A 26308-nucleotide genomic window follows, 5' to 3' on the forward strand; every position below is an offset into this window, starting at 1 on the left:
TTTAAGTAGCGACACTACAATAATGATAAAATGGAAGCTTCTTTTTACAAAAAGACCGACTGGAAAATTGTCAATAACCTTTTAACAACTGAAAACTGGCAAGAAGTACTAGCAAGTGAAGACGTGAATTTTTGTGCCGAGCAAATTACAACAAAAATTGGCAGGGTGATTGAAAACGCATCATCAAATATTAAAATTAACGCTAAAAATACAAAAATCAAACCTTGGATAACTAGTGGTCTTATTACTTCAATAAGAAAGCGGGATCTCCTTTTTAAACAATTAAAAAAAGAACCATTCAACCTGTATCTTCGAAATAAATTTACCCAGTATCGCAATAGATTACATTCCCTAATCAAGCATATAAAGTTTAATTATTACAAAACCAAAATTGACGAATCCGCGGGTGACGCTCGTAAATTTTGGTCAGTTGTAAACGAGGTGGCTGGCCGACCAAGTGCCAAAGCGCCGTTTCCGGTTGAGGCGTTTGTTGTTAACTCTGACACTGCCACCCCCCCAGAAACAAAACACATTTGTAACACATTTAATAATTTTTTCTCTTCTGTGGGATCTGAGTTGGCAATGGGTATCACGGCTTCGGGACGACCGGAGGTGGATGACGCCGACCACGCGGTTGATTCTGTGTTTGAGATGGTGCCTGTCAATGAGCCCCAGCTTTCCAATTTAATAAATAGTATCAAGGGAGGTTCAGCTCCAGGCTGGGACGACATTCCAGTCAGAATTATTAAAGAAAATGCAAGCCTTCATATTCCAATTCGGCACTTAATAAACACAAGTATACGCACGGGGAACTTTCCTGATATTTTCAAATTAGCTAAGGTTATCCCGATACACAAATCTGGGCAAAAATCTGTTATTAATAACTACAGACCCATTTCATTGTTACCTGTGATAAGTAAAATTCTAGAGAAATGGGTAAAAATTCAGCTCTTGGACTATCTGGAGAAAGAGAATATTATTACAGAAAATCAATACGGCTTCCGAAAAGGATTAAACACATCGGATGCACTCTTTGATCTCACAACATTTATTACCCAAGAAATCAGTAAAAAAAATAAAGTTATGATAACATTCCTGGATCTTGCTAAAGCGTTTGATTCTATCGATAGAAATTTATTACTCAGAAAGCTAAACTTACTAGGTGTCAAAGATACTTCCTTAACTTGGTTTGAAAACTATTTTTACAGTCGAAAACAGTTTGTAGCAATACGTGGCGTCAACGGTGACAACACAGACATTAACTATGGAGTCGTCCAAGGAAGCACGCTTGGCCCTCTTTTATTTTTAATATACATTAACAATATCTCAAATCTGTCAATTAAAGGTAAGGTGTTCCTATTTGCTGACGATACGGCTCTAGTCTCCTCCGGGCCAAATTGGGACGCCGTATATGACAGGGCGTCCTCCGACTTGGGCAAGCTCAAACTATGGTTTGACCACAACATACTATCCTTAAATGTGTCCAAGACCAAATGTCTGCCCATTTACTTTAGATGCGACAGTGGTCCGGGCCATAGAGTACTCAGGTTGCACGGCTGCGGGGGTCCATGGACAGCGCCGTGCCATTGTGAAATCATTGAGCAAGTCGAAAATTACAAATACCTTGGGGTCATAATTGACTACAAACTTAGCTGGGCTCCACATGTTGATTACGTCAACAATAGATTAAGAAAAATGATCTTCGCTTTTTCACAGCTTGGTTGTGTGCTGTCTGTGGACCATTGCAGGTGTGTATACTTTGCGTATGTCCAGTCACTGTTACAGTACGGGATACTTGCGTGGGGGGCTGCGTCTGCCTCTGTCTTGGCTCCTCTTGCTGTTACCCAGAAATCCATAATTAAACACATACTAAAAAAAGACCAAAGATACCCCACCTACCTACTTTTTCAAAATTTTCCAGTCCTTAACATCAGGAAACTATTCCTAAAAACAGTTATAACCTTTTCAAAAAATAATAAAAGCAAAATTTTCTCCGATTCGCTACATTCTTATGACACTAGATCTAGAACACACATAGGCATCTCCGTTCCCAAATTGAACAATAAAGCACAGCTTCTTACCCCTCACTATCTAGCCCACATTATACGCACTAATCTCCCCATACAGATAAGAGAATGGGAGGGAGACAGTGTCACGGTTTTCAGCAGAAAGATCGGGCGCTGGCTTCTCGGTCTGAGCGATGATGCTGCCGAAGAGCTCATCAGATCCCAGTACAGGGCATAATGAAAGTCGATGACAATTCTAAAACTAAATTAGGCTAATAACACCAAACTACTTCAGTACTGGCACCCTCATTCAAGTACTTCAAATATTGTTCATGTTCAGTCTTTTTTTGCCAACAATATGGCAAAAAAAATACTTCTTTTTATTTAAGTAATTATTTGTTTATTTTGTTATCTTGTCTGTGAAGTGGTGAGCGACGGAGAAGACTCTCCCCACACGCAGATGTACAGTCTTTGTGGGGATTTTTTTCCTTTGTACTTTGCTTTACAGCCACGATTGTAATTTTTGTAATTTGTAATTTTGGAAATAAATATATTCTTATTCTTATTCTTATTCTTCTATACAGGGTTTCTTGGAACTATCTGGAACCCTTTTGTATATTTGTTGCTTATGTCAAAACGATATAAAACACCATAAACATAGGTCTAAAATGTCTGGTTTTCTGTCTGTGTGCCTGTATGTGATTTTCCACAATGAATCCATAACTTCCGTAGGCCATTAAAGAAAGAAAATTTTAAATGGCTGCAGTTTTGGATTGGTACAATTTATAAACCTGGTACTTTGTGCAAATATTAGTCTTACCTGTCACTACTTACGTACCAAGTTTCAAGTCAATCGTTTAAGGAGTTCGAAAGTTATGGATTAATTTATGAAAATCACATATGGACACACAGACAGAAAACCAGGCATCTTAGACCCATGTTTATATAGTGTTTTGCATAGTTTTTACCTAAGGAACAAATATACAAAAGGGTTCCAGAGAGTTCCGGGATACCCTGTATATTTATGTTGTACCTTAATGTGTTTTAAATTATTTTCTGTCATACTTTGAACCATACAAGTTACCACATAAAACTACAATTTTACAATTTTACAAGTTTACAGGCAAATTTCTGAAGAATTCTTCAGAAATTGTAATTACAGGAGTTGCATGAACTACAAGTTACAGACTTGTAACAACTACTCAAAAACCCAAATTTACAGGCATTTTTTTACAATTTTACAGGTGTGTAAACTTGTATTTACAATAAAGTTATTACAATTTTACATATACCTGTAAAAATGTAAGAATTTTTTACCTAGCTTCTTTGGCCTGTAAACCTTTGTTGCTATTGTACAAGTTATTCTTTTTTAAGACAAAGATGTGGAATAGTGATGATTATTCTGATCCACAACGCCGAAGAAGGACCTTCAAACTGGAACTTAAAACTAAACAACTATAATATTTTTATAATGTTATAGTAAGTGAAGATGGCATAGTCAAATAAGGACTATAGCATTTATGACCACTTAATTAATTAGATAACTATTGATTAACATCAATTTAATAGACTATCCACTAACTATAAATACCCCCGCCGCAGCAACCCTGCCGACTAAGTGAATTTCCATTTGTCTGAATTGATTTTCAATTAACCTAAATCTATTTAAATAACATTAGGCTTAACGAGTACGTAGGTTTGCTGCTACAAGGCAACTAATAGTGTATTTTTCAGTAAAATAATAATAGCTTAGTATAAAATAAATAAATTTGCCAAGTTTGATCAAAATATATCAATAACCAAGAAAACTACAACATTTTACAATATTCTCCATAAGAATAACATGGGAGTTAGAAAAAATTAAAGTTTTTTTAATTTTCCCCGTTACCAATAACCGTACAAAAATACTTTGATTTACTAAATTATTTGTTTTTTTAATCTCTTTAAAAAGGTCTGAAGAGAAATTGGGAAATTTTGTGTTTTGAGGGTCAAAAATTAGAAAACCATTTTTTAGCCCATAATACCCCCCGTAAAACCCCGTTCCCTTGGTCCGATAATGCTGGTTCGCGAACTCGTACGAATAAACGTAGGTTACACGTTTGTACCAAATTTCATCAAAATCAAATCATTTTTGCTCGAGTTATCGCGCTAACGGACACACACACACAAATATATATGAATTTGGTCGGATGGTGTTTTTGGCATCAAATCGAAAAAGTAAATCGTTCCCGGGTCTAGGTCTTACCATAAGACCTACGGTAATAGCTTATCCCCTATATGGGAAATTTGAAGACGTATGTGTAATTTTATTGTAAAATTGTAGTCAGCTGTTAACATTTTTTGTACTTGTTCTTACAAGTATACAAATTATTCTAGCAACACCTGTAATTGATAAATTGTAATTACAGGGACCTGTAACCTGTAAAAATGTAAACTTGTACTTGTAGTTTTATGCAATAGGCCCATGTTATTTTTCTTTGTGTGTGATATTCCACATTTTTGTGAATATTTTGTTTTAATCTTGATAGGTTTTAGGTAGGCCTACTTTCTCACCTATTGATACAAAATTACAGAGCCTAAAAACAAAACTTTTTTTCACTACTGATAGAAAATCTCCACCCATCCCCATATTGATTGTTCTGTACCCGCAGCCACTGACCTTGAAGTATCATCCCCTGGGAGGGCCGTGGGAGTCCCGCGGGACTTTCTCCCAGGTTATATACTGACGGAGCCGTCGCCCCGGGCTAGTCCGTGCACCATGAGTGTCTTGTGCCTGACGTCATCTTACAGTGTACATGTGTGAGTCTGTTCTGTTACAAACATTTAATTTTATTTAGGTTTTAATTTGTGCAGTTTCTTTAGTGTTTAAAATTGTTAGAGCTTCCTTGAGTTTTCTATCAGTAGTGAAAAAAAGTTTTGTTTTTAGGCTCTGTAATTTTGTATCAACAGGTGAGAAAGTAGGCCTACCTAAACCCTATGGTAAAGTAAAAACGCTGGACTTCATGATAAATTTGTTGTTTATTAGGAACCAGTAGATCTTTTACTATAGTAACTGCCACACAATTCAACCATGTAGAAATTTTAGTTTTTAGTTAGTTTAAGTATGTGTATCAATCGAATAGATACTTTCATTGTTCGATAATTCGATTTATTAGGATATCGTAAATTCGACCGCATCCTAAGTTTCAGCATACTGTCAATTTAAATTAGGATTTTTCCATCAATTCACTACCTCTAGTGGAGTGTGGTTAGGTTGGTTTAGGTTAGATTAGGTTAGGTTAGGTTGGTTTAGGTTAGGGTTTTCTATCTCTATACTAAACTCTATACAGTGGAACCTCAATAACGACACTCTTGATAACAAGTCACCCTGGATAACAAGTGTAATTTTTAAATTGCCTAGAATTTATTTTGCCCCTATCACATCTTATTGCAAACCTTGATAAGAAGACAACCTTGATAACAAGTCTTATTTTATAATCCCCATGAGAGTCTTGTTATCAAGGTTCTACTGTACTAACCTAACCTAAAAAATTTAATTCATACCACTTCTATTTCTTATAATCTATTGCTCTGAAAAATAGTGGTTGTGAATTGACGGAAAATATCTTTAAATTACAACGATCGCGTTACTTAACACAATTGAATCATGACCGAAATGTACAGTGTAGTGTCAACCGGGGCTAATATCATACACCAACAAAGTGGGATTGAAATGATACGCCTTTAAAGCGTAATATTATACACACCTTTTTTATTCTTAACTAAAAAACCAAACGCTAAAAAAAATTTAAAATAAACTACGGTATTCGTTTTATCTAACTTGGTAAATAACTTCAACCCAGTTTGAGCTCTATTTGTGCACTCCCCTTGACGAAACACTAGATACAAAATTAAACAACTCAGGTAGGGGTGAGTTGTCGGCAGAAGGAATATCCTTGTTTACGTGGCATCCTAACCTAACCTAACCTGACCTAACCTAACCTAACTTAACCTAATCTAACCTAACCTACCTAATCTAATTTAACCTAACCTAACCTACTCAGTTATACAGTCAAAGAGGGCCATCACTTGGCTTGGATAAGAAACGTATCGGGATGCTATTAGGCGATGCTGTTGAATATATCCAAAGCATTATTTGCATTTCGTCTATGTAGTTGAATAAGTGTTGTGTATTAATCATCAACGAAGCTATTCAAGTGGATCCAATGCATTTCCTACACTGAGGTATTTTGGCATTCCACCCGAACATGTAACATCGATATCATTGAAACTGCTGACGTTTATTGTAAACTAATATTAGTAAAAACAACAACTTATTTCAAAGTCATTAATATTTTCAGGTTAAGATGATTGTTTAATGATTTTTCATCCCATATAAAAGATGGAGATGTTTTGGCGTTTCGTGACATATAACAGTCACTTTGTTGGATATTTGTCCAGCAACTCATTACAATTGTGTGAACACCCATTATGTATACAGTATTCGATATCTTTGCACCCGTCCTAATTAAGATACTTGGTGAACCGATTAATATGGAGGAATGGTTTTTGTATCAACTGCTGCTCATTTTACCGGATTCTATGAAAGTTCCACAGATTCAAACATTGTATCTCCACAACTTGAATACCTTATTTAATATAGTTAAATATTGTAATTTATTAGAAAAAGGCATCATATACACGTGTTGAAATACGTGAAGCATACTATGTTTCAATTCATTTATTTGGATTAGGTAGACATTTTCCATGGACGAGTTGATGAAGTAAATTCAACATCATATGCATTCTTAGTTACTGTAAAAAAAAAACTATTAAAAGCCTATGGGTTGAATAATTGAGTTCATCTTAATTTTGCGTTAAAATTGTTAGGACTGTTTAGTACTTGTGTAAGGCAGATACGATCCACTACACTTGCCCACACTTCAACCACACCCTTTTATCACTGATTCTGGCACTGTACTATTGCATGACACTGAATTCATTTACCCTATCACCAAACTTGTAAGGATATCTATTTTAAATTACTAGGTTTGGTTATAATTCTTTATTTGGCGAATTTTAACCACAAATTGATTTTTTTCTTTTTATATATTTTAATAAGGAATCACCAACCAACGACACAATATAAAAATACTTTTAGGGCTATATTAACATGTATTTCATTGGGGAGCTTGTCGAATTTTAACTGATCATCTTGTCTTATATTTGGATTTAACTTGCAACTTACTTATATACAAACAACTTACAGCTTACTTGACTTAACCAATTACTTTTCAACGTGTTATTTAACAGAAGTTCTGCTGCTTTATGTAGAAACGATCTTATCTGAAAATTTGTATAATTAATTTGTCTTCTTGTATAAACGCTATACCGTATGTGTGTTTTTCAACCTGAAAACCCACTGGCCTTAAACGTAAGCGGAAGAGTGCTATGCGCCAATCTGTTTCACTCCACCAACCTTCCAGTATTCTTTGGCTTTCTGCTGGTTTTGGTAACTAAACTTTCCTCAATGGTAATACACTAGTTCACTCTAATAAAAATCACCCCAATGAACTTTTCCCCAAAACGAACATTTTACGCAACAAATTACTAAGTAACGTTAATTCTCTAAGGGTTACTCCAGAGAGGAAGGGTGTTCTAATAGTAAACAGTTTGTTGCCACAGAGTTCGTTGCATGTGTGTTAGTATATTGTGTATGTGTGTGGCTCGACTGGTTAGTGGGTTCCCACACTAGATAATCGCTATTGACTCACACTAACACAACACGGTGGATCAATAAGTAGGTAGGTCTAGATCAAGCTTGGGAAATGGCGACACAAATCACCTGCTTCACAACAACTGGTGGAGAGTTTATCAGTGCGGTTTAGTATCACTCCACAAAGGTTACTATATCAGATACATATTGTTGGTTCATGCTACGGAAAGTAGGAGTTTTCCCCTTTTCTCTGAGGATAACTTTAGGTTTACATTAGGTTAAGTTATGAACTTGGGTGATAGCCGTAATTTCCAAATGCATTCTTTTGGTAGAATCATAAACATCATTCCACTCTTTGTCTAGACCTCTAGCTGCAAGTGTAGCTCACCGTCCAGGTACATCGAAGTGGTCAAACCTTTAACATCACTACACAGAAACAGGTACTTTTCCATCCGCATTGATAGGCTGGAAAGTTGCCCTTTGCCGTGGTTATAAACGGAAAAGTGACTTAATGTAATTTTACCTTGCACTCAGCTGATGAACTAAACAGCTAATTGCAACGGCCTATTTTGTTTTCTTAATATAAAAATATTACAGTTAATTTATTTATGACAAAATATTACAAACACCACCTATCAGGCTAGTAAGGTAATATACTATACTGACAATATAAGGGCTATATACACACCTGCAATGTGGGTGGAGGTGGAACATAACTATGCTGAAACTTGAAGGTGTAAAATGAACTGAAAACAAAAATTATTGGAAAACGGTGGTAAATTATCGTAATAGAAGCGACTTCACCTATGAACTCAAAAGATTATTTTGGTACGTTCTTTATTAGCGCGTTGTCGTCAAATAAGATTCCCTATATCTCGAGTAAGTTTTTTTTTGTTATTGTAGGTTTTTAATAAAAGATACTGGCCAAAGAATCAGCCGATATAATTGGTAACACAGATCAACTCATGAAATTCTTTCATGTGATCAACTCATCGCGTTGCTGACAATTTTGGTTGATGGGTCATAACCGTTGCTATAGCTCACAATATGTTGTTCAATCAGTTTCACTTGGTAAACAAAATCGTGAATTTGACAGAAACCAGTAATTTACATCAGCACAATCTGTCGGTAGCTCACATCAACAATGACGATTGACAACTTTAACATTATCATCATCATCATCATCAACCATTCTTACACCATTTCCCTCATCATTCTCCATTCTCCATCACCATTCTTTATCGATTATTCCCTCAAAAGGTACATCAAATAAATTTATCATTTAGAAACTTGGAGATGGAGATGGAGCCTACTGATTTTAATATTAAAGAACAAACAATTCCTAAAACAAATTAAAATTATGTGGTTGAGGTCAGTTAAGCAATCAATGTGTAAAAATGGACGTGCGAACTTCAATATAAACAAAGGCCATTCAACTGTTTGGCCAACGTCCTGTTGAAATGTCTGTGAGAACTGTGAATGTATTCTGGGTCAGCGTGTGAGATTCTGGTGACGCAGGATGTTACAACAGGTGACGTATTTGTCACCGTTGCAGTCACATCATATGATAACTGTTAAATTAATAAAATGATCATATTTCAAAGCTTGAACGATTCTCGTGATAGCGGTAACGGCTTGTAGATGTGTGTTCTTACCCGGCGCTTTATTCTCATGACTCTGTGGTTTAGTTTGCTGGTTTGCAGACCACATTAGCTCAAAGTCTTAGGACGTAAAAAAGGGTTTCTGGCGAGGAGTGTTTTATTGGAAACGTTTCTCTACAGAAAGAAACATGCAACCGTTTACGATGGTCCAATTTTGTTCAAACTTGTTCAATTATTTTCATTAAATTAAATTTCGAGAACTATTAGATATTTTAAAATTTACAAGGGACAAAGTAACTGATATATTGGAAGCACTGGACATGTGTCAACAGAGGACGGTTTTCCAGTTGTGATTCCACACTAATTCCAGAAATGTTTGAAGGTAAAAGTGGATGGATTGACCGGAACATCGTCCTTACTACCGCGGATGTCACTTTCTCGGAGTGTGAGGTCTTGTACAATAGATACCGCCTTCCTCTACACGCCAATGGTTGACTATGGTGTGTCATCCATGTCCAAAGGTCGTCGTAAACCTGATTTGTTTTATAGACACCGATCATGACTTTTTTAATTCGTTGAGTGGGCACACACTCTTCATTCTCAGAACAAAAAAAGTATTACGTATGTGCATTTCAGGCTAGTTTAACTATTTGAATTATAATTCAAAGTTAAGTGTAGGAAATAGTTTAATTAGTATGAAATACAGATATAGGCCTATGGTCTAACCACGATGACAACTTGACAGCTTAAGATTACCGTAATACGTTCCTTAATTTCAGTGATAATTATAATAACCTATTTAATTTATCAATTGGTTACAGAGAATCTGTGCCGGATACAGTGACAATATGCCGGTGGCACTCGATACCTTGAACTTTCCTTTCAATAATACTACAACTTAAACATGGGTATGGGTTTTCTGCCTTTATCAATAGCAAAATATATGCTCTCGCCGCATGCATACAGTGCGTCGCAGTAATCGTTAAGCGAGCAAGAAATAGAGAATGTTGCCGGTTCAATCCTTAAGCCCAAATATTTTTAACGGTTCCCAACTGGACCCACTTGTCCTTGATCGCTGGGCTTCCCCAATTTCCAATAACCTAGTGTATTTGATTACAACGTTGATTGCCGCTGTCTGCAGATGCTCTGGTGGCTTGCACTGGCGACGACGGTGGTCTGTCAGCCCCAAGCAGAGCCCCAAGAGGTTGAGATCATCAAGCAGATCAACCGAGTCAACGAGGATGGTTCCTACACCTTCGGCTACGAGGCGGCGGACGGAAGCTTCAAGATTGAGACTCGCGACGTCATGGGCAACGTCAAGGGCATGTTCGGCTTCGTAGACGAGACTGGCGAGCTCAAAAAGGTACTTGGGTTTGTATCAGGTGTTGTTAGTGGTAGTGCATTTTGCGCCAAAGAGTTCCTGAATTCCGCCAAGCCCTCAAAGGGTCCCAAAAGTGTTCCTTATTTGCGCCAAGCCCAAGGTAGGGTTGAGTTGCCGGCAGAAGAAATGCCCTTGTTTACGTGTCAACCTAACATATCATAACCTAACCTAACTTAACTTAACCTAACCTAACCTTAACTTGACCTAACCTAACTTAACCTAACCTAACCTAACCTACCGTACTCAATTATACAGTCAAAGCGCGTTGCCACCTGGCGGAGTTAATGAACGTATCAGGTGGCTCTCTGGAGTCGTTGGCGCAATTTAGGAATACCCGACTACCTGACTCAGGTCAGTTGGTCCAGGCAATTAATGCCCGTCCTTGTCAATTGTTCTAAGACAAAGAGTACGAGTGCTAACCTGGATGAAATGTTTTAGTTGTTCGTCAGATAGGTCGACGCGTTTTTATATGGAGCTTAAGTTTAATTTACTCATTAAATTTCGATTGAATGAACTCATTTTGCTTTTCCTCCTATACATGGTATAGAAAGTATTGTTTTCATCGACGTCTTGGTGTAAATATCCGTTTTGGGTCCTCTTGAACTAAAAGAAGTTGTTCTCGAAGTTGTATTGTATGAATTAAAACTTTTCTTGTTTTTGGCCTCTGGGAACCTCAAAAATGAAAAGTAAATCGGCTCCGGGCCCAGGTCCTAAGATGATACCTACAGTATTAGCGTATTCCCTGTTTAGGCAACTCGATAAACATGTTTCATTTCGGAACAGTCACAACATTTTGACAATGTTTATGGTCCTTATCAGATATGTTCTAATATCTGTGGTACTATAGTCAATACAGTTGTATCTTCGGGCATTTTTTATGGTTTTTAAATTTGTTATAAAGATTTTTTCATGAATCTCCATGAAATAACGGAAAGATCAGATGAAAATAATGGCTAGAACGATTTTGATTAAAATTAAGGATTTTATGTTCTTTTCAGCCCTTAACAAAACCAAAAATAATGTAAAATACCCCCACCGTAGCAAACCTACAGACTAAGTGAATTTCCATTTGCCTGATTGTATGTACATTAAAATGTCTCCACAAGAGTAATAATGTTTTGGGAGAGTATGAGAAAGTATGACGTGTCAGTTTGCTGTGTGAATTCTTAAATCAAGATTTAGTTATGTACTTTTCATCCATATTTTTTTATTCATACCTACTAATTTTGACAACGATTTTCCTATCAACAATGTTCTACACCAAGTTAGGTAGCTATGGAGCTTTAAAACGTAAAAAAATGCTTACTTAGATTAAGTTCTTCCGTAATGTATTATTTCAAATTCTAACCCATAATAACATAGCATTAAGCATTATTATGTGTTTATTTATGTTTCAAACTAGAATAGGCTACTATTGCACAGTAATTAATACTTTTAAATATGTTCCTGCAGGTGTCATACACCGCAAACAACGGTACCGGTTTCAAAGCCACTGGCGAAAGATTGGCTCCTTTCACCACGGAGAGACCGAGTGAAGAAGAAATTACAAGAAGGCCAATCTTAGTTCTTCGTCAGCCGAACGACCCTACTCGGCCCCCAGTGATACAACACATCCCTCGCAGAGTTGGCTACACCACGACCGTCGTTCCCTCCACTTCCACGACCCCCTCGTACGGCGAGTACGTCAAGGGACGTCGAACCCACATCGTCCTGCCAACCAGGACCAAGGAGGAGACCACCACGGCGACACCCAAGGTTACAGAGGAGCCTGAGGACGAGCCGACACAGATTCCGTTGAGGAAGTTGTTGATAACGAGAAAGCCAGCGATCCAGGGAAAAGGAGGAAACAATCTGAGACGTCAGTTGGGAGGAGAGCCTGACGCTCCTTCGGGAGATGTAGCTGATGTATACTCAGGGGGAGCTGCGAACCCACGATACATCCCGGTCCAGTCCGTCAGGTCTCCCCAGTCTCCGCTGTTAGCCAATCTCCCACCACACGTCGCCTCGGCCATCAGACAACAGCAGATAGCTCGTGCAGCCGCCACACTGCGGCCGTATACTCCTGAGGATCCTTATTCAACAACGTCTCCCATTCCGAGCAGACCTGGGGTAATTGACGAGCAAGAATATCCTCCGATTCCTATTCGTCCTCGACCACTTCCACCGGTTAAATCTGTTTATCGGTCCGGAGACGAAGACCTTCCCACTAGAGTGCCTTTCCCCATGTCGAGCCTCGTTTCTCTACGAGATGAGCTCATGGATTACATTTTGAGGTATCTCCAGTTCCGACTTGCTGGTGGGAACCCGTATTTGATGAACCCGTATCCTCAACCATACCCGAATCCAAACATTCCTTACCCCACGCCAAACTATCCCGGAGTAAATCCTAATGTGTTCAATCCTTATTACAACTACCCCAACACTCCGTACCCACGAGGGATTCCATACCAACCTCCTTTCAACCCAGTGGGTTATCCTCCGGTAGGCTACCCGGGAGTAGGTTATCCCGGTAGTTTTCCTCAGCCTCTTCCATTTTCAAGTCCAAACAAGCAGCAAGCCGGGCAAGGGTACGGTCCAAGCCAGAGAAGTGCTCCGTCTTACGAACAGATCTCCACTCCGAGGCAATTCTCTCGGAACTACGACCAATCTCAGGTGACGAGAGGAGGTTCTGCAACGTACGAGCAAGCTGAGACCAGAGGAACCTCTGAGCAATCTTCCTACACCCTGCCTCCCTCGGATGTGCTCAGGATGATGTTGGCGCGAGGGCTCTCCACATCCACCACCACCGCCGCTCCTGTCCGCAACGTCCAGATCTTGGGGGCGGCATCATCCCTATCGTCGTCAACTCTACCGCCCCCAGAAGAAATGGAGATGCAAGCGTAAATTATAACAAGCATCTGACCCTAAAATACTTGATATTTTGCACTATCCAGTATTTAGTCTTTCGATTTGAACAGATAGTACTAAACGTTGGTTAAAATGGGAAACTTGTTAATGAAATAGATGTTAATTTTGATTGGATATTTAAATGATCATCCCTTCTAATTTGTGATTTTGACATCGTAAAATTGGTCAAAAAATAATTGCTATCTGAAATCCAACTTGCTATTGTCAAGGCAAAACGGTATGGTAACATCGTATCTTCTGCTACAAGTTCCTCCGCACGGTTTAAATCGAAAATAAATCAACGTTTATAAATATTTAATATTGTTAGTTTTGTAATGTAATCTAGAATGACTGTAAGATATAAGTGTAAGTTTTTTACCAAATATATTTTGTACATTTGAATGTTTTGTATTCTATCTGTAACCCTTTTCTACATTTTTCTCCTAGGTGCTTCGTTATATCACAATCAATAAGTCGTGCAAAGAAAAGTTCAAATAGGAATACACCTGGTTTAAAAGTCTTTCTGTATCCATCGCCAATTAAAATTTTTATCATGTTTGTTTGAATATCTGAATATAACATTCATTGCATATTGTAATGGTAAAATTCAATATTCTCATAACTAATGAATATATTTGAACGTTAATCATTAGGTCAAGACTGGTTCAGAAAAGTTATTATTTTAAGGTTTTTTTTATCAATTAGGCCTAATTATTCAATTTGAAGACACGAGACACAAAGAAATTTAAAACCCCCCTTGACACGAATGTCTTTAGTTCCCGTCATATAGAAGGTATATAATGCGTATAGAACACCACAGCTTTACGAAGAGCCACAAGGCCTGCCGTTGCATAGTTCAGACCCCATTACCCGCCAATAGTATGGCGCGTCGTGGATGGTTGTATGATTCAATGTGTTGGGATTTCTGAGCTGTGCGCATCTCTCCTTTTTGTACTTGTCCCATCTGGAAACATGACAATCTTTATTAAAAGTGAAATTACTAAACTATATTTAATTTACATTAAAAATTGTAAAACGCACGAATACCTTAACGGTCTGCACGTTTCGTGTAACTCTAACCATATTATAGGCTACAAAATTACCTGCACTCATAGCCTCATCCTCGTTCAGTCAACTTAAACACGCACACAAAAACAAAGTACGTAACCTTAATGATGTAATACTTTTCTCACTGGTGGAATTGTTTGTAATTAGCACATAATAAAACAGGTAGCAATATTGCAAATACTCTATAACATTTAAAAATTTGTATGACACCATATTTGTTTTCAAGTAAACACCGTGTAGACAATACTATATTAACTATTCTTAATTCTTTGTTTAAAATTAACTGTTGGTTTTGTGTGATCTACTGGGTAGCTGGGTGGTTAATAGTGCTCGCCTAACAATCAATAGGTTGACGAGTCGATCTTGAGAAACATCAGTAGCATTTTTATCATGGTTCTAAACCAGACACAAGCGCTGTTCCTAATCATTGGGCTTTAATTAAATGACCCTAACTAATGAAACAACTGATCTTAGTCAGTAACAAAGCTACACACATGATCACACTCCTTTCTACAAAGATTCTAGATTCTACACACATCCTTCACTCATATGTGGGGGTGAAATACGTACACAGGTGTCGTCCCGTCTCAATTGTTGATAATTGATAACCAATAAGACTCCAACAATGAAAGAAAAATGATCATACTATTATATTCACATTACCAGGGCTTACCTCCTAGCTTCCAGAAACTTCTGGAAAAGCTCCTGGTCTGAGGACATTCTAGACTCCAGGAACTGACGAATCCGGGACCAAATGTTGGCCACGTTGTGCTGACGCAGGAGATACAAAGGGATTCTTAGCACTCTCACGTTGGTATCAGCAACAATGGTACGCTCAGCAAGAGACTCCCCTGAGACGGAGCGCAGTTATGGTGAAACAAATAGATAAAATAGGTAAATTTAACTAACCCATAGCGGCCATTGAGGCCACTTCAAAAAAGAGTGGTGAATTCCATCTGACGGCGCAGTTAACGCCGAAACATCAATGGAAATGGACACTCACAACAGCCGTGAAAGCCTAATCACGAAATCGAACTAAGTATTGGGGATCAATATCAAACAACATTACAGTAGTTGATTTGAAATCGTTATTTGAAGGACGTTTAATATAACCATGGACAAAAAGAATTAATTAGAGACCGTCAGCTATGCTGCGGTCACTATAGGTTCTGGCGCACACCGCTTGGAGCGGCATGTAGTTACGGCATACGCTCTACGTAACTACACGGCGCTCCCAGCGGTGTGCGCCAGAACTTATGGTTACCATGGTAACCACAGTACGGCTGACAGTCTATATTTAATGTTTTTTGTCTATGCTATAACACATTGTTGTTTGTTGTTGGAAAATTACATCGTTCAACCTTTGACTATAGATAGAGTAGAAGGCATCCCATGTTTAAGTTGATAGGGGGGTTAAGCTTAGACACCAACAGAGTTTGCTGCATTCAACCACCAACTTTTGACATACTCACACATTATTTTTAACCAAGACAAAATGACAAGCGAACCTGCCTCTATAATAATAAAACTATAATATCTTAAAAGTCACACCAGTAGTTAATTAACTATCAAAGACCAAGAGAGAAAATGGAATTTCGTTAGTAACAGTTACAGTCCATATACAGGGTGAATAAAAAGTCCAGACCCCCCCCCCTCTAATATTTTTCCAAGTAAATATACAGAGATATCCTTTTTGGTGGTCGAGCAATCTTAGCAGGAAGTTTCATTTTATCATTTTGAAATTTTTGAGTGTCCCCTTGATAGGGGTTTCTATTGAAACATTTTTAGTTGTCCCCCAAATCCCCTTTTGGGAGGCACTCAAAATTTTTAAATGTAAACCCCTTCAAGTGACACCTCATTTTGAAGTGTTTACAAAAACTTAAAGAATGGTGAAAACCAGAGCTCGCTATCTCTTCTCTATCCAAAATGGCAGCGAATATTAACAATTTTACCGTTGATTTTCCAAAAACATTTGACGGGCTACCATTTTGGATGGAGAAGAGATAGCGACCTCTAGTTTTCACCATTCTTTAAGTTTCTGTAAATACTTAAAAATGAGGTGTCACTTGAAGGGGGTTTACATTTAAAATATTTTAGTTGATCCCCAAATCCCCCCTTTTGGGGGGACACTAAAAAATTTCAAAATGATAAAATGATAAAATGAAACTTCCTGCTAAGATTGCTCGACCACCAAAAGGATATCTCTGTATATTTACTAGGAAAAATATTAGAGGAGGAGGGTCTTGACTTTTTATTCACCCTGTAGATGGGTTGCCTACCTGTCAAAAGTCAGCTGTTGCACTAACCTAAATTAAAGCAGCCGCCCTGAGTGAAGAGGCACACCTGCATGACCAGAGGTCCAACCCCCGGGCCAGCTGTGTCTGGGGGGTGTAGCTTGTACTTCTCACCATCCTTGCTGACCATCAGCCGCTGTACCATGCTGCAGGTTCCGGACAGCACAAAGTGCGCTGACCCATGCTTGCCCATGCCCTTGCCTGGGAAACAACACTGGCTGTTAAGTGCACCAGTAAGTGAACATTTCCATGGTTGAGGCAAGTTATACAAAATAACATTAGTCCAACTGCTCGGTAAATTAGTCGTCTTACTTTGTACAGTTACATCCACCGGTCACCAGAAGGAATATATGGTTGTGTGATTATAGTGCTCAACCAACAATCTGGAGGCTGATGTTTCAATCTTTTTACTCACCCTTTGCTCATATTACATCCATGCTGCTAAGTAGTGTCCCCAACATGCAATACAGTAGTGCAATAACTCTATAGTAAATAGGCCGGGTCCGCTTCATAAAAAAGTACAGCTAATTTAAAAAGACCCCAGTCGCAGCAAAAATGCAGACTTACCGAATTTCCTTTTTCCTGGAGTTCTACTCAAATATTCCCTTAAAATTGTCAGATTTATTTCCTATTTAAAAATAACATTCATTTTAATGAGTACTTAGGTTTGCTACTACAGGGAAGGTATTTAGGTGTGTTTTTTTGTCGAAATGTTTATAGCTTTGTATGAAATAAACAAAATTGACAAATTTAATAAAAATATTCATAAACAAGCAAACTACAACAGTTAGTTTATTCTCCATAAGAATATCATGGGAGTTAAAATTTTACAATTTTTTTTAATTATTTCCGTAACCTTTAGGCATACAACAACGCTTCAATGTACAAAATTATTTCTTTTTTTTATTTCTAAAAATGGTTTGGAAAGAAATTGAAATTGTAAAACTGTTTTTAGGGTCGAAATTGAGAAAAATATATTTTCCCCCATAAACCCTCGTTCCCATAGTCCAGGAAACTACTAGCAGCTGGGTATGTATCCATCAAGTATTATGGAGCATATAAAACTAAATAAAGAAAAACTAGAACTTCAGCTCTGGGGACAAACTACCACAGTCCACTTACCCAGTACGATGTCGTGAGGGTTGCAAGAGAATGTGTCGCTCAGCATGCAACACTCCCCGGTGGCAACGTCATCCTAGTTCTCGGAGCAATATTGACATCTACAACACTACCACAGTCCACTTACCCAGTACGATGTCATGAGGGTTGCAAGAGAATGTGTCGCTCAGCATGCAACACTCCTTGGTGGCAACGTCATCCCAGTTCTCGGAGCAATATTGACATCTACAACACTACCACAGTCCACTTACCCAGTACGATGTCATGAGGGTTGCAAGAGAATGTGTCGCTCAGCATGCAACACTCCTTGGTGGCAACGTCATCCCAGTTCTCGGAGCAATATTGACATCTACAACACTACCACAGTCCACTTACCCAGTACGATGTCATGAGGGTTGCAAGAGAATGTGTCGCTCAGCATGCAACACTCCTTGGTGGCAACGTCATCCCAGTTCTCGGAGCAATATTGACATCTACAACACTACCACAGTCCACTTACCCAGTACGATGTCATGAGGGTTGCAAGAGAATGTGTCGCTCAGCATGCAACACTCCCCGGTGGCAACGTCATCCTAGTTCTCGGAGCAATATTGACATCTACAACACTACCACAGTCCACTTACCCAGTACGATGTCATGAGGGTTGCAAGAGAATGTGTCGCTCAGCATGCAACACTCCTTGGTGGCAACGTCATCCCAGTTCTCGGAGCAATATTGACATCTACAACACTACCACAGTCCACTTACCCAGTACGATGTCATGAGGGTTGCAAGAGAATGTGTCGCTCAGCATGCAACACTCCTTGGTGGCAACGTCATCCCAGTTCTCGGAGCAATATTGACATCTACAACACTACCACAGTCCACTTACCCAGTACGATGTCATGAGGGTTGCAAGAGAATGTGTCGCTCAGCATGCAACACTCCTTGGTGGCAACGTCATCCCAGTTCTCGGAGCAATATTGACATCTACAACACTACCACAGTCCACTTACCCAGTACGATGTCATGAGGGTTGCAAGAGAATGTGTCGCTCAGCATGCAACACTCCCCGGTGGCAACGTCATCCCAGTTCTCGGAGCAATATTGACATCTACAACACTACCACAGTCCACTTACCCAGTACGATGTCATGAGGGTTGCAAGAGAATGTGTCGCTCAGCATGCAACACTCCTTGGTGGCAACGTCATCCCAGTTCTCGGAGCAATATTGACATCTACAACACTACCACAGTCCACTTACCCAGTACGATGTCGTGAGGGTTGCAAGAGAATGTGTCGCTCAGCATGCAACACTCCCTGGTGGCAACGTCATCCCAGTTCTCGGAGCAATATTGACATCTACAACACTACCACAGTCCACTTACCCAGTACGATGTCGTGAGGGTTGCAAGAGAATGTGTCGCTCAGCATGCAACACTCCCTGGTGGCAACGTCATCCCAGTTCTCGGAGCAATATTGACATCTACAACACTACCACAGTCCACTTACCCAGTACGATGTCATGAGGGTTGCAAGAGAATGTGTCGCTCAGCATGCAACACTCCCTGGTGGCAACGTCATCCCAGTTCTCGGAGCAATATTGACATCTACAACACTACCACAGTCCACTTACCCAGTACGATGTCATGAGGGTTGCAAGAGAATGTGTCGCTCAGCATGCAACACTCCCTGGTGGCAACGTCATCCCAGTTCTCGAAGCAATATTGACAATTACAACACTACCACAGTCCACTTACCCAGTACGATGTCATGAGGGTTGCAAGAGAATGTGTCGCTCAGCATGCAACACTCCCTGGTGGCAACGTCATCCCAGTTCTCGGAGCAATATTGACATCTACAACACTACCACAGTCCACTTACCCAGTACGATGTCGTGAGGGTTGCAAGAGAATGTGTCGCTCAGCATGCAACACTCCCTGGTGGCAACGTCATCCCAGTTCTCGGAGCAATATTGACATCTACAACACTACCACAGTCCACTTACCCAGTACGATGTCGTGAGGGTTGCAAGAGAATGTGTCGCTCAGCATGCAACACTCCCTGGTGGCGACGTCATCCCAGTTCTCGAAGTACGGAAACTGCTTCATTGCAGTGCTGATGTCGTCCCACTGCTTCTGCATGGACGCCTTCAGCACACGGTCAAAGTCATCCTTCTTCAGGATCAGCAATTCCACTGCAGCTTTTTTGAACATGATTGCAAATTTTAATGAGTAGTATAGTAGAAGGGACCAAAGTAGAATAGAAGTGTCAGGGTAGTAGAGGTACAATCTGGTAGTAGAACAGTGTCGTGGTAATGGAACAATTTAGTAGTAGGAACAGTTTCATAGAAGAGACAGTTTGGAAAGGCCACAGAGGAGCAGTAAGGATAGGGCTTGTGTCATGTGTGTGTACACTACCGTTGTCGTATTTTGCTTGATCGATAGCCCGATTGGCGACCATGCTGCGTGCTCTGTGTAACGACGGTTGGTTTGTTGGTATTCAAACCTTCGCATTCGTTATTTTAACTTATTTTTCTTTAAATCTTGTGAACCAATTAATGTCAAATCTTGGCATCAAAAGAATAGAAGAACTGTTTCTGGAGAAATCAATCTTTAGTCAATTGCTATTTTTTTTTTTATACTTTCTAACAGCTGGTTGACGTTAACTATTAAGAAGTTCAATGTTTAAACTGTTTCTTTGATTGCAGTTACGCCAACTCTATTTTATTTTTTTTTTCTATCCATAATTTGTGAGATTTGTTTACGATTAATACACCCGTTGCAGCAGACCACACATGATATTTCTCAACACGTATGTTCATAAACAAGCATGCAAAAATATTGTCCATAAGAATAACATGGGAAGTGAGTATAAAGGTTTTCTGACAAGGAAATGTCAAAATGGGGGACTTTGGGTGATAATCAAGAAGATCTTGATCAGATGAAGCCAGATACCAATTCGTATTAAGATATGTTGAGAAATAAGCGAGATATATAATTTTATTTTTTCCCGATAAGAATACCATGGGGACAATGTTCTGTTTTTTTCCACGTTCAATATCTCGGTAACCAATGGACACAGAGCAATTATTCAAAAATCAAATTGTTTGTTTTCAAATTGTTTTTGTTTTTGTTGTTGTTGTTGTTGTTGTTGTTTGTTGTTTTAAAATTCGATTATTTCACCCTGGAAAGAGTAATTATTAATTTAATGAATAGATTACACACATGGCGACCATCTTGGATTTACGACGTCAAAAAACCAAACAGCGCAATTTGAAGGTAAACACCCGGTGCTACACCATTATGTGACATATGTTAATAAAGAGATTCCACATAGTCACTCCTACCCTTTACAAAAAATACCACGGAAGTTGGATGTGTGCAGTTTTCTCCTGGACTATCGGTAAACATAAACTTGTTGAGCGGAGCGAGCGAAGCTCTTATACTTCGACTCTTATGCATTTCGTAATACGCAAACTCATCCTAGACGGCTGAATCAATCGTTTTCAAATTTTGCATGGTGATAAAGACCATATCGGTGAGTGCCAACCCGGTGCTACACCATTATGTGACATATGTTAATAAAGATATTCCACATAGTCACTCCTACCCTTTACAAAAAATCCCACGGAAGTTGGATGTGTGCAGTTTTCTCCTGGACTATCGGTAAACATAAACTTGTTGAGCGGAGCGAGCGAAGCTCTTATACTTCGACTCTTATGCATTTCGTAATACGCAAACTCATCCTAGACGGCTGAATCAATCGTTTTCAAATTTTGCATGGTGATAAAGACCATATCGGTGAGTGCCAACATCTATATGGCGTTAAAAAAGTCTTTCAGGAATCCGCCCCACTGGGTCTCAAAGTTTCAATGTAACCCTTATGGAAGCAGTATTTGACACATAAACAAAGACATATGATCAGCTGTTGACTTTTGAATGCAGTAGATAAAGAAATAGCTGATAGCATTATTCCACAGATATTAGAACAGATACGGTATGGATCATAAATATAATCAAATGACGACACTAGCTTGAGGTCCGTGACGAATCAAGTGGTGAAAGAAGTAGTAATGGTGAGCAGTCTGGAGTGTGGAAACTGTTTATGACGATTAGATTAAGGTACTGTATCTGCATTCCTAAATTTCTATGGGAAGGGAGGAAAACAGGTCCGCGACGTAGTAAGTGGTGAAGGAAGTAGTCTAAGCGAACTGTCCGGAGTGTGGGAACTGAATACGACGATTAGATTAAGGTATCTGCAATCATATTATGCTATTGGAAGAGAAGGAAACAGGTCCGCGACGTAGGAAGAGGTGAAGGAAGTAGTAAAGGCGAGCTGTTCGGGGTGTGGGATTTGTTTGTGACCATTAGATTAAGGTATTTGCAAACCTGTGATGCTATGGGAAGGGAGGGAAACAGGTCCGTGACGTAGGAAGTGGTGAAGGAAGTAGTAAAGGCAAGCAGTCCGGACTGTGGGAACTGTTTATGACGATTAGATTAAGGTATCTACCATCCTAAAATGCTATGGGAAGAGAGGAAAACAGGTCCGCTATGTAGGAAGTGGTGGAGGAAATAGTCAAGGCGAGCTGTCTAGAGTGTGGGGACTGTTTAAGGTGATTACATTAAGGTATCTGCAATAATAAAATGCTATGGAAAGGGAGGGAAACAGGCCCGCGATTTAGGAAGTGGTAAAGGAAGTAGTTAAGGCGAGCTGTCCGGAGTGTGGGAACTGTTTATGACGATTAGATTAAGGTATCTACAATCCTAAAATATTATGGGAAGGGAGGAAAACAGGTCCGCGATGTAGGAAGTGGTGGAGGAAGTAGTCAAGGCGCGCTGTCTGGAGTGTGGAAACTGTTTATGACGAATAAATTAAGGTATCTACAATCTTATAATGCTATGGAAAGGGAGGGAAACAGGTCCGCGATTTAGGAAGTGGTAAAGGAAGTAGTTAAGGCGAGTTTTTCGGAGTGTGGGATCTGTTTATGACTATTAGATTACGGTATATGCAATCTTAAAATGCAATGGGAAGGGAGGGAAACAGGTCCGCGACGTAGGAAGTGGTGAAGAAAGTAGTCAAGGTGAGCTGTCCGGAGTGTGGGAACTGTTTATGACGAGTAAATTAAGGTATCTACAATCCTAAATATTATGGGAAGGGAGGAAAACAGGTCCGCGATGTAGGAAGTGGTGGAGGAAGTAGTCAAGGCGCGCTGTCTGGAGTGTGGGAACTGTTTATGACGAATAAATTAAGGTATCTACAATCTTATAATGCTATGGGAAGGGAGGAAAACAGGGCCGTGACGTAGGAAGTGGTGAAGGAAGTAGTCAAGGCGAGCTGTCCAGAGTGTGGAAACTGTTTATGACGATTAGATTAAGGTATCTGCAATCCTAAAATGCAATGGTAAAGGAGGGAAACAGGTCCGCGACGTAGGAAGTGGTGAATGAAGTAGTAAAGGCAAGTAGTCCGGAGTGCGGAGTGTGGGAACTGTTTATGACGATTAGATTAAGGTATATACAGTCTTAAAATGCTATGGGAAGAGAGAGAAACAGGTCCGCGACGTAGGAAGAGGTGAAAGAAGTAGTAAGGTGAGCAGAGTGGAGTTTGGGAACTGGTAACCGTTTGTAGCAGTTTTAATATATCTGCAATGCTAAAATGCTATGAGAAGGGATGGAAGCATGCCCACTACATAGGAAATGGTAAAAGAAGTAGTAAAGGCTAGCCGTACGGAGTGTGGGAATGTTTGTGGCAATTAGATTAAGGTATCAAAAATACTAAAATGGTACGCATGCATTAAAAACGACTGTTCTTACTGTAGTAGGACAAAAACAATATATTATTATGAACCCTTGGTGACTCCGCTCATTTTTGTGGATGCCTCTGCGAACGCCATCTAGTAATTTGTGATAATTTGTAAATTGAATCATTTGTGATATTGTGCGAATGCTTAATAATTTATTTTTTTTATTATTTAGGTACAGTGGTCAAGGGCGGTCCCAGGGGGGGGTCAGGGTGGTCATGACCCCCCCCCCCCCCACAAAATGTTTTATGTATAGATAAACTTTTATACCAGGGGAACTTTAATAATTTGTATTGCAAATCGTTCTACCAAATTGAAATTCATTGTAGTGTTTACACTTGTGGTGAACGAATGGACTAATCACAAACTCTAACCCAAACCTCGGGATCATTCGAGTCTGACTATTTTTTGTGCGTTATAAAAAGTAGGGAAGATCGGCAGACGACGGACGCTTTCAGCCATATATACGGCAACGGCAGTGTCCGATGCTGGTGTTCGACGTTCGGCCGCATTTTTCTTCTTATTTAATTTTTCATTTTAACCTAGATGGTTGAAAACTTGAATTGGGTATTGGATAAAGAAAAGAAGTTGAATCAATAGTCAAAGCTTGAAAGGTAGTTGAATATTAATTTATCTGAGTTCAGCGATAGGAATTTGTGTTATTACAGTAATGTAATTCAATGATTACCGTAGACAATTTTAAAACTTTCAATATTAAACTAGATGACCCGTGCTGCTCCGCAGCATTGAAATTAATAATAAAAAAATAAAATACTAAACTTAATAAGGGCGGTACAACTTTAATTAAACTCTTATAGGGCTGCTGGATTAATTTCTCCTTATGAACAAATTAAAGTATAACACATTCCATATAACACAGAGAAAATCGTCCCGATGTATTTTTTTCCGTTTTGAAAATCAATTAATCCAGAACAATATCCACACACTTCCTAAAAGCACCTACAGAGAAAGCACGTACATTTGTTAACTCATATGTAACACAGCGTGAATGAGGCTTTATTAAGAATGTTTTATTAACAACAATATTTCTTGTAAAATAGACATCTCTGTCGGTAGAATTGCATGTACGCATATTCTCAGGAGTAGTTCCCTCCATCTGGTAATCTTTATTAATATTACGACTTTTATAATACTTCCTTCCAAACAATGTTTGCTGTGCGTCCACCTTTTGATTTAGTTTCTACTTTTACAGTATCGAAAGATTTCCCTCTCGATAAGGCGACGTACAACTGACCGTGACTAAATACTGGTTCAGGCAAGTACACACCAACTCGATCAATCGTTTGGCCCTGCGCCTTGTTGATGGTCATGCAGAACGCAACCTTTATGGGGAATTGTCTTCGTTTGTGTATGAACTGTGACCTCAATCTGATCAGCTTTACTATGGGATTGGGAAGGTACATTAGACTCATTTGTAATTTTGTCTGAAAAGGCACTGCTTGAAGACCTCTTCAAGAATGGTTTTTCAACTAAAGTCTTTCTTGTGAAATTTACACCTCTCTCACGCCTCCCTGTTAAAGTCGAATTGCGCCTACGCTTCTTTGCAGGAACTGTGACCACAATCTGATCCCCTTTATTATGGTATTGGGAAGGTATAGCATTTTTATCAGTACACACAAGACTGTGCATTGGTGTTACGCAAGAAGAACTGTCACTTTTATGTTCAAGGACGCTGTAGTGCCCATCATCTAAATTACTCATCGTAGATACAAATAAATTTGAGTAAACACACAAAAAGCAATAACTGGAAAAAAATAATAAAACAAACAATAATAATCGACTCATTTACGTAATTTGCAGTTTCATCATAAATGCCACAGATAAAATCGTAAACGTGTTAGTAAACAAAACGAAAATGCATTTAAAATGTAAACACCTTATCGGAATTAAATAAATATTCAATCATATGTTCGAAAGACAGATGTAAATATTTTTTGAAGGAATCACAAATTTTGTCTAAGATAAGATATTGGAAAATGTTTTGAAACTAAAGTTCAGAGTCAGCTCAACTCAACATACCCTCCGCCCGAATAAAAGTATAGCCCGATATTATACCGATAGCCCAAATAAAAGTAGATTATTTAGACAAAAACAAAAAACTAAACGAAACGAAAAAACGAAAGTTGATATCTATACTCAATTCTAATTACGTTATCCTATTTATTTTCATATAAGAACCTTCGGTAAAATTCCGGCATCATTTGTGTAATTAATTATGATTATTAAGATTGGCATAGTGCTGAATCACAAACAAACCAAATGGTTCCAAAATAGAATTACCTCAACAGTACCTGTTGATTTCGACGGGTTTAACCTTGTATTTTTTATTTTTTTTTGGTATTTTGTATATTGTATCTTAAACCGATGCTTGTTGTGAAATCTGGACATGCATAACTTCAATTTGAAAATTCAACCATGAAAATTGGTAGAGTAGAAGAGCCAAACGAACTGGGAAATG

At 38.9% G+C, this 26308-nt stretch overlaps 2 protein-coding genes across 2 annotated transcripts in view; one reads left to right on the forward strand and one right to left on the reverse strand.

The window, feature by feature from the left end:
* Positions 1 to 4768: 4768 nt before the first annotated feature.
* LOC128990607 (cyclin-K-like) lies at positions 4769 to 13915 on the forward strand. Its single transcript, XM_054413076.1, has 3 exons — positions 4769 to 4803; positions 10444 to 10665; positions 12136 to 13915. Exons 2-3 carry the CDS (start codon positions 10444 to 10446, stop codon positions 13564 to 13566), a joined length of 1653 nt encoding a protein of 550 aa, XP_054269051.1. The 5' UTR covers positions 4769 to 4803; the 3' UTR covers positions 13567 to 13915.
* Positions 13916 to 13998: 83 nt separating this feature from the next.
* LOC128991075 (uncharacterized) overlaps positions 13999 to 26308 on the reverse strand; it is a 36768-nt gene continuing 24458 nt past the window's right edge. The window contains exons 5-8 of the mRNA XM_054413801.1: positions 20038 to 20232; positions 16944 to 17132; positions 15311 to 15488; positions 13999 to 14533 (exon numbers count right to left, since the gene is read on the reverse strand). Coding sequence (XP_054269776.1) covers positions 14392 to 14533; positions 15311 to 15488; positions 16944 to 17132; positions 20038 to 20232 — 704 coding nt within the window. The 3' untranslated portion in view covers positions 13999 to 14391. The remainder of the gene's footprint in view (positions 14534 to 15310; positions 15489 to 16943; positions 17133 to 20037; positions 20233 to 26308) is intronic.

This window comes from Macrosteles quadrilineatus, unplaced genomic scaffold, assembly GCF_028750875.1.
Source record: "Macrosteles quadrilineatus isolate MER2022 unplaced genomic scaffold, UCM_ALF_1.0 Scaffold_3__2_contigs__length_128488019, whole genome shotgun sequence".
Taxonomy (NCBI): Eukaryota; Metazoa; Arthropoda; class Insecta; order Hemiptera; family Cicadellidae; genus Macrosteles; species Macrosteles quadrilineatus.

Excerpts from the sequence above, each read along its gene's own strand:
- LOC128990607 (XM_054413076.1), top strand. The coding sequence starts at position 10,444 with ATGCTCTGGTGGCTTGCACTGGCGACGACGGTGGTCTGTCAGCCCCAA. Across the intron at positions 10,666-12,135 it reads AGACTGGCGAGCTCAAAAAG|GTGTCATACACCGCAAACAA; the intron begins GTACTTGGGTTT and ends ATGTTCCTGCAG.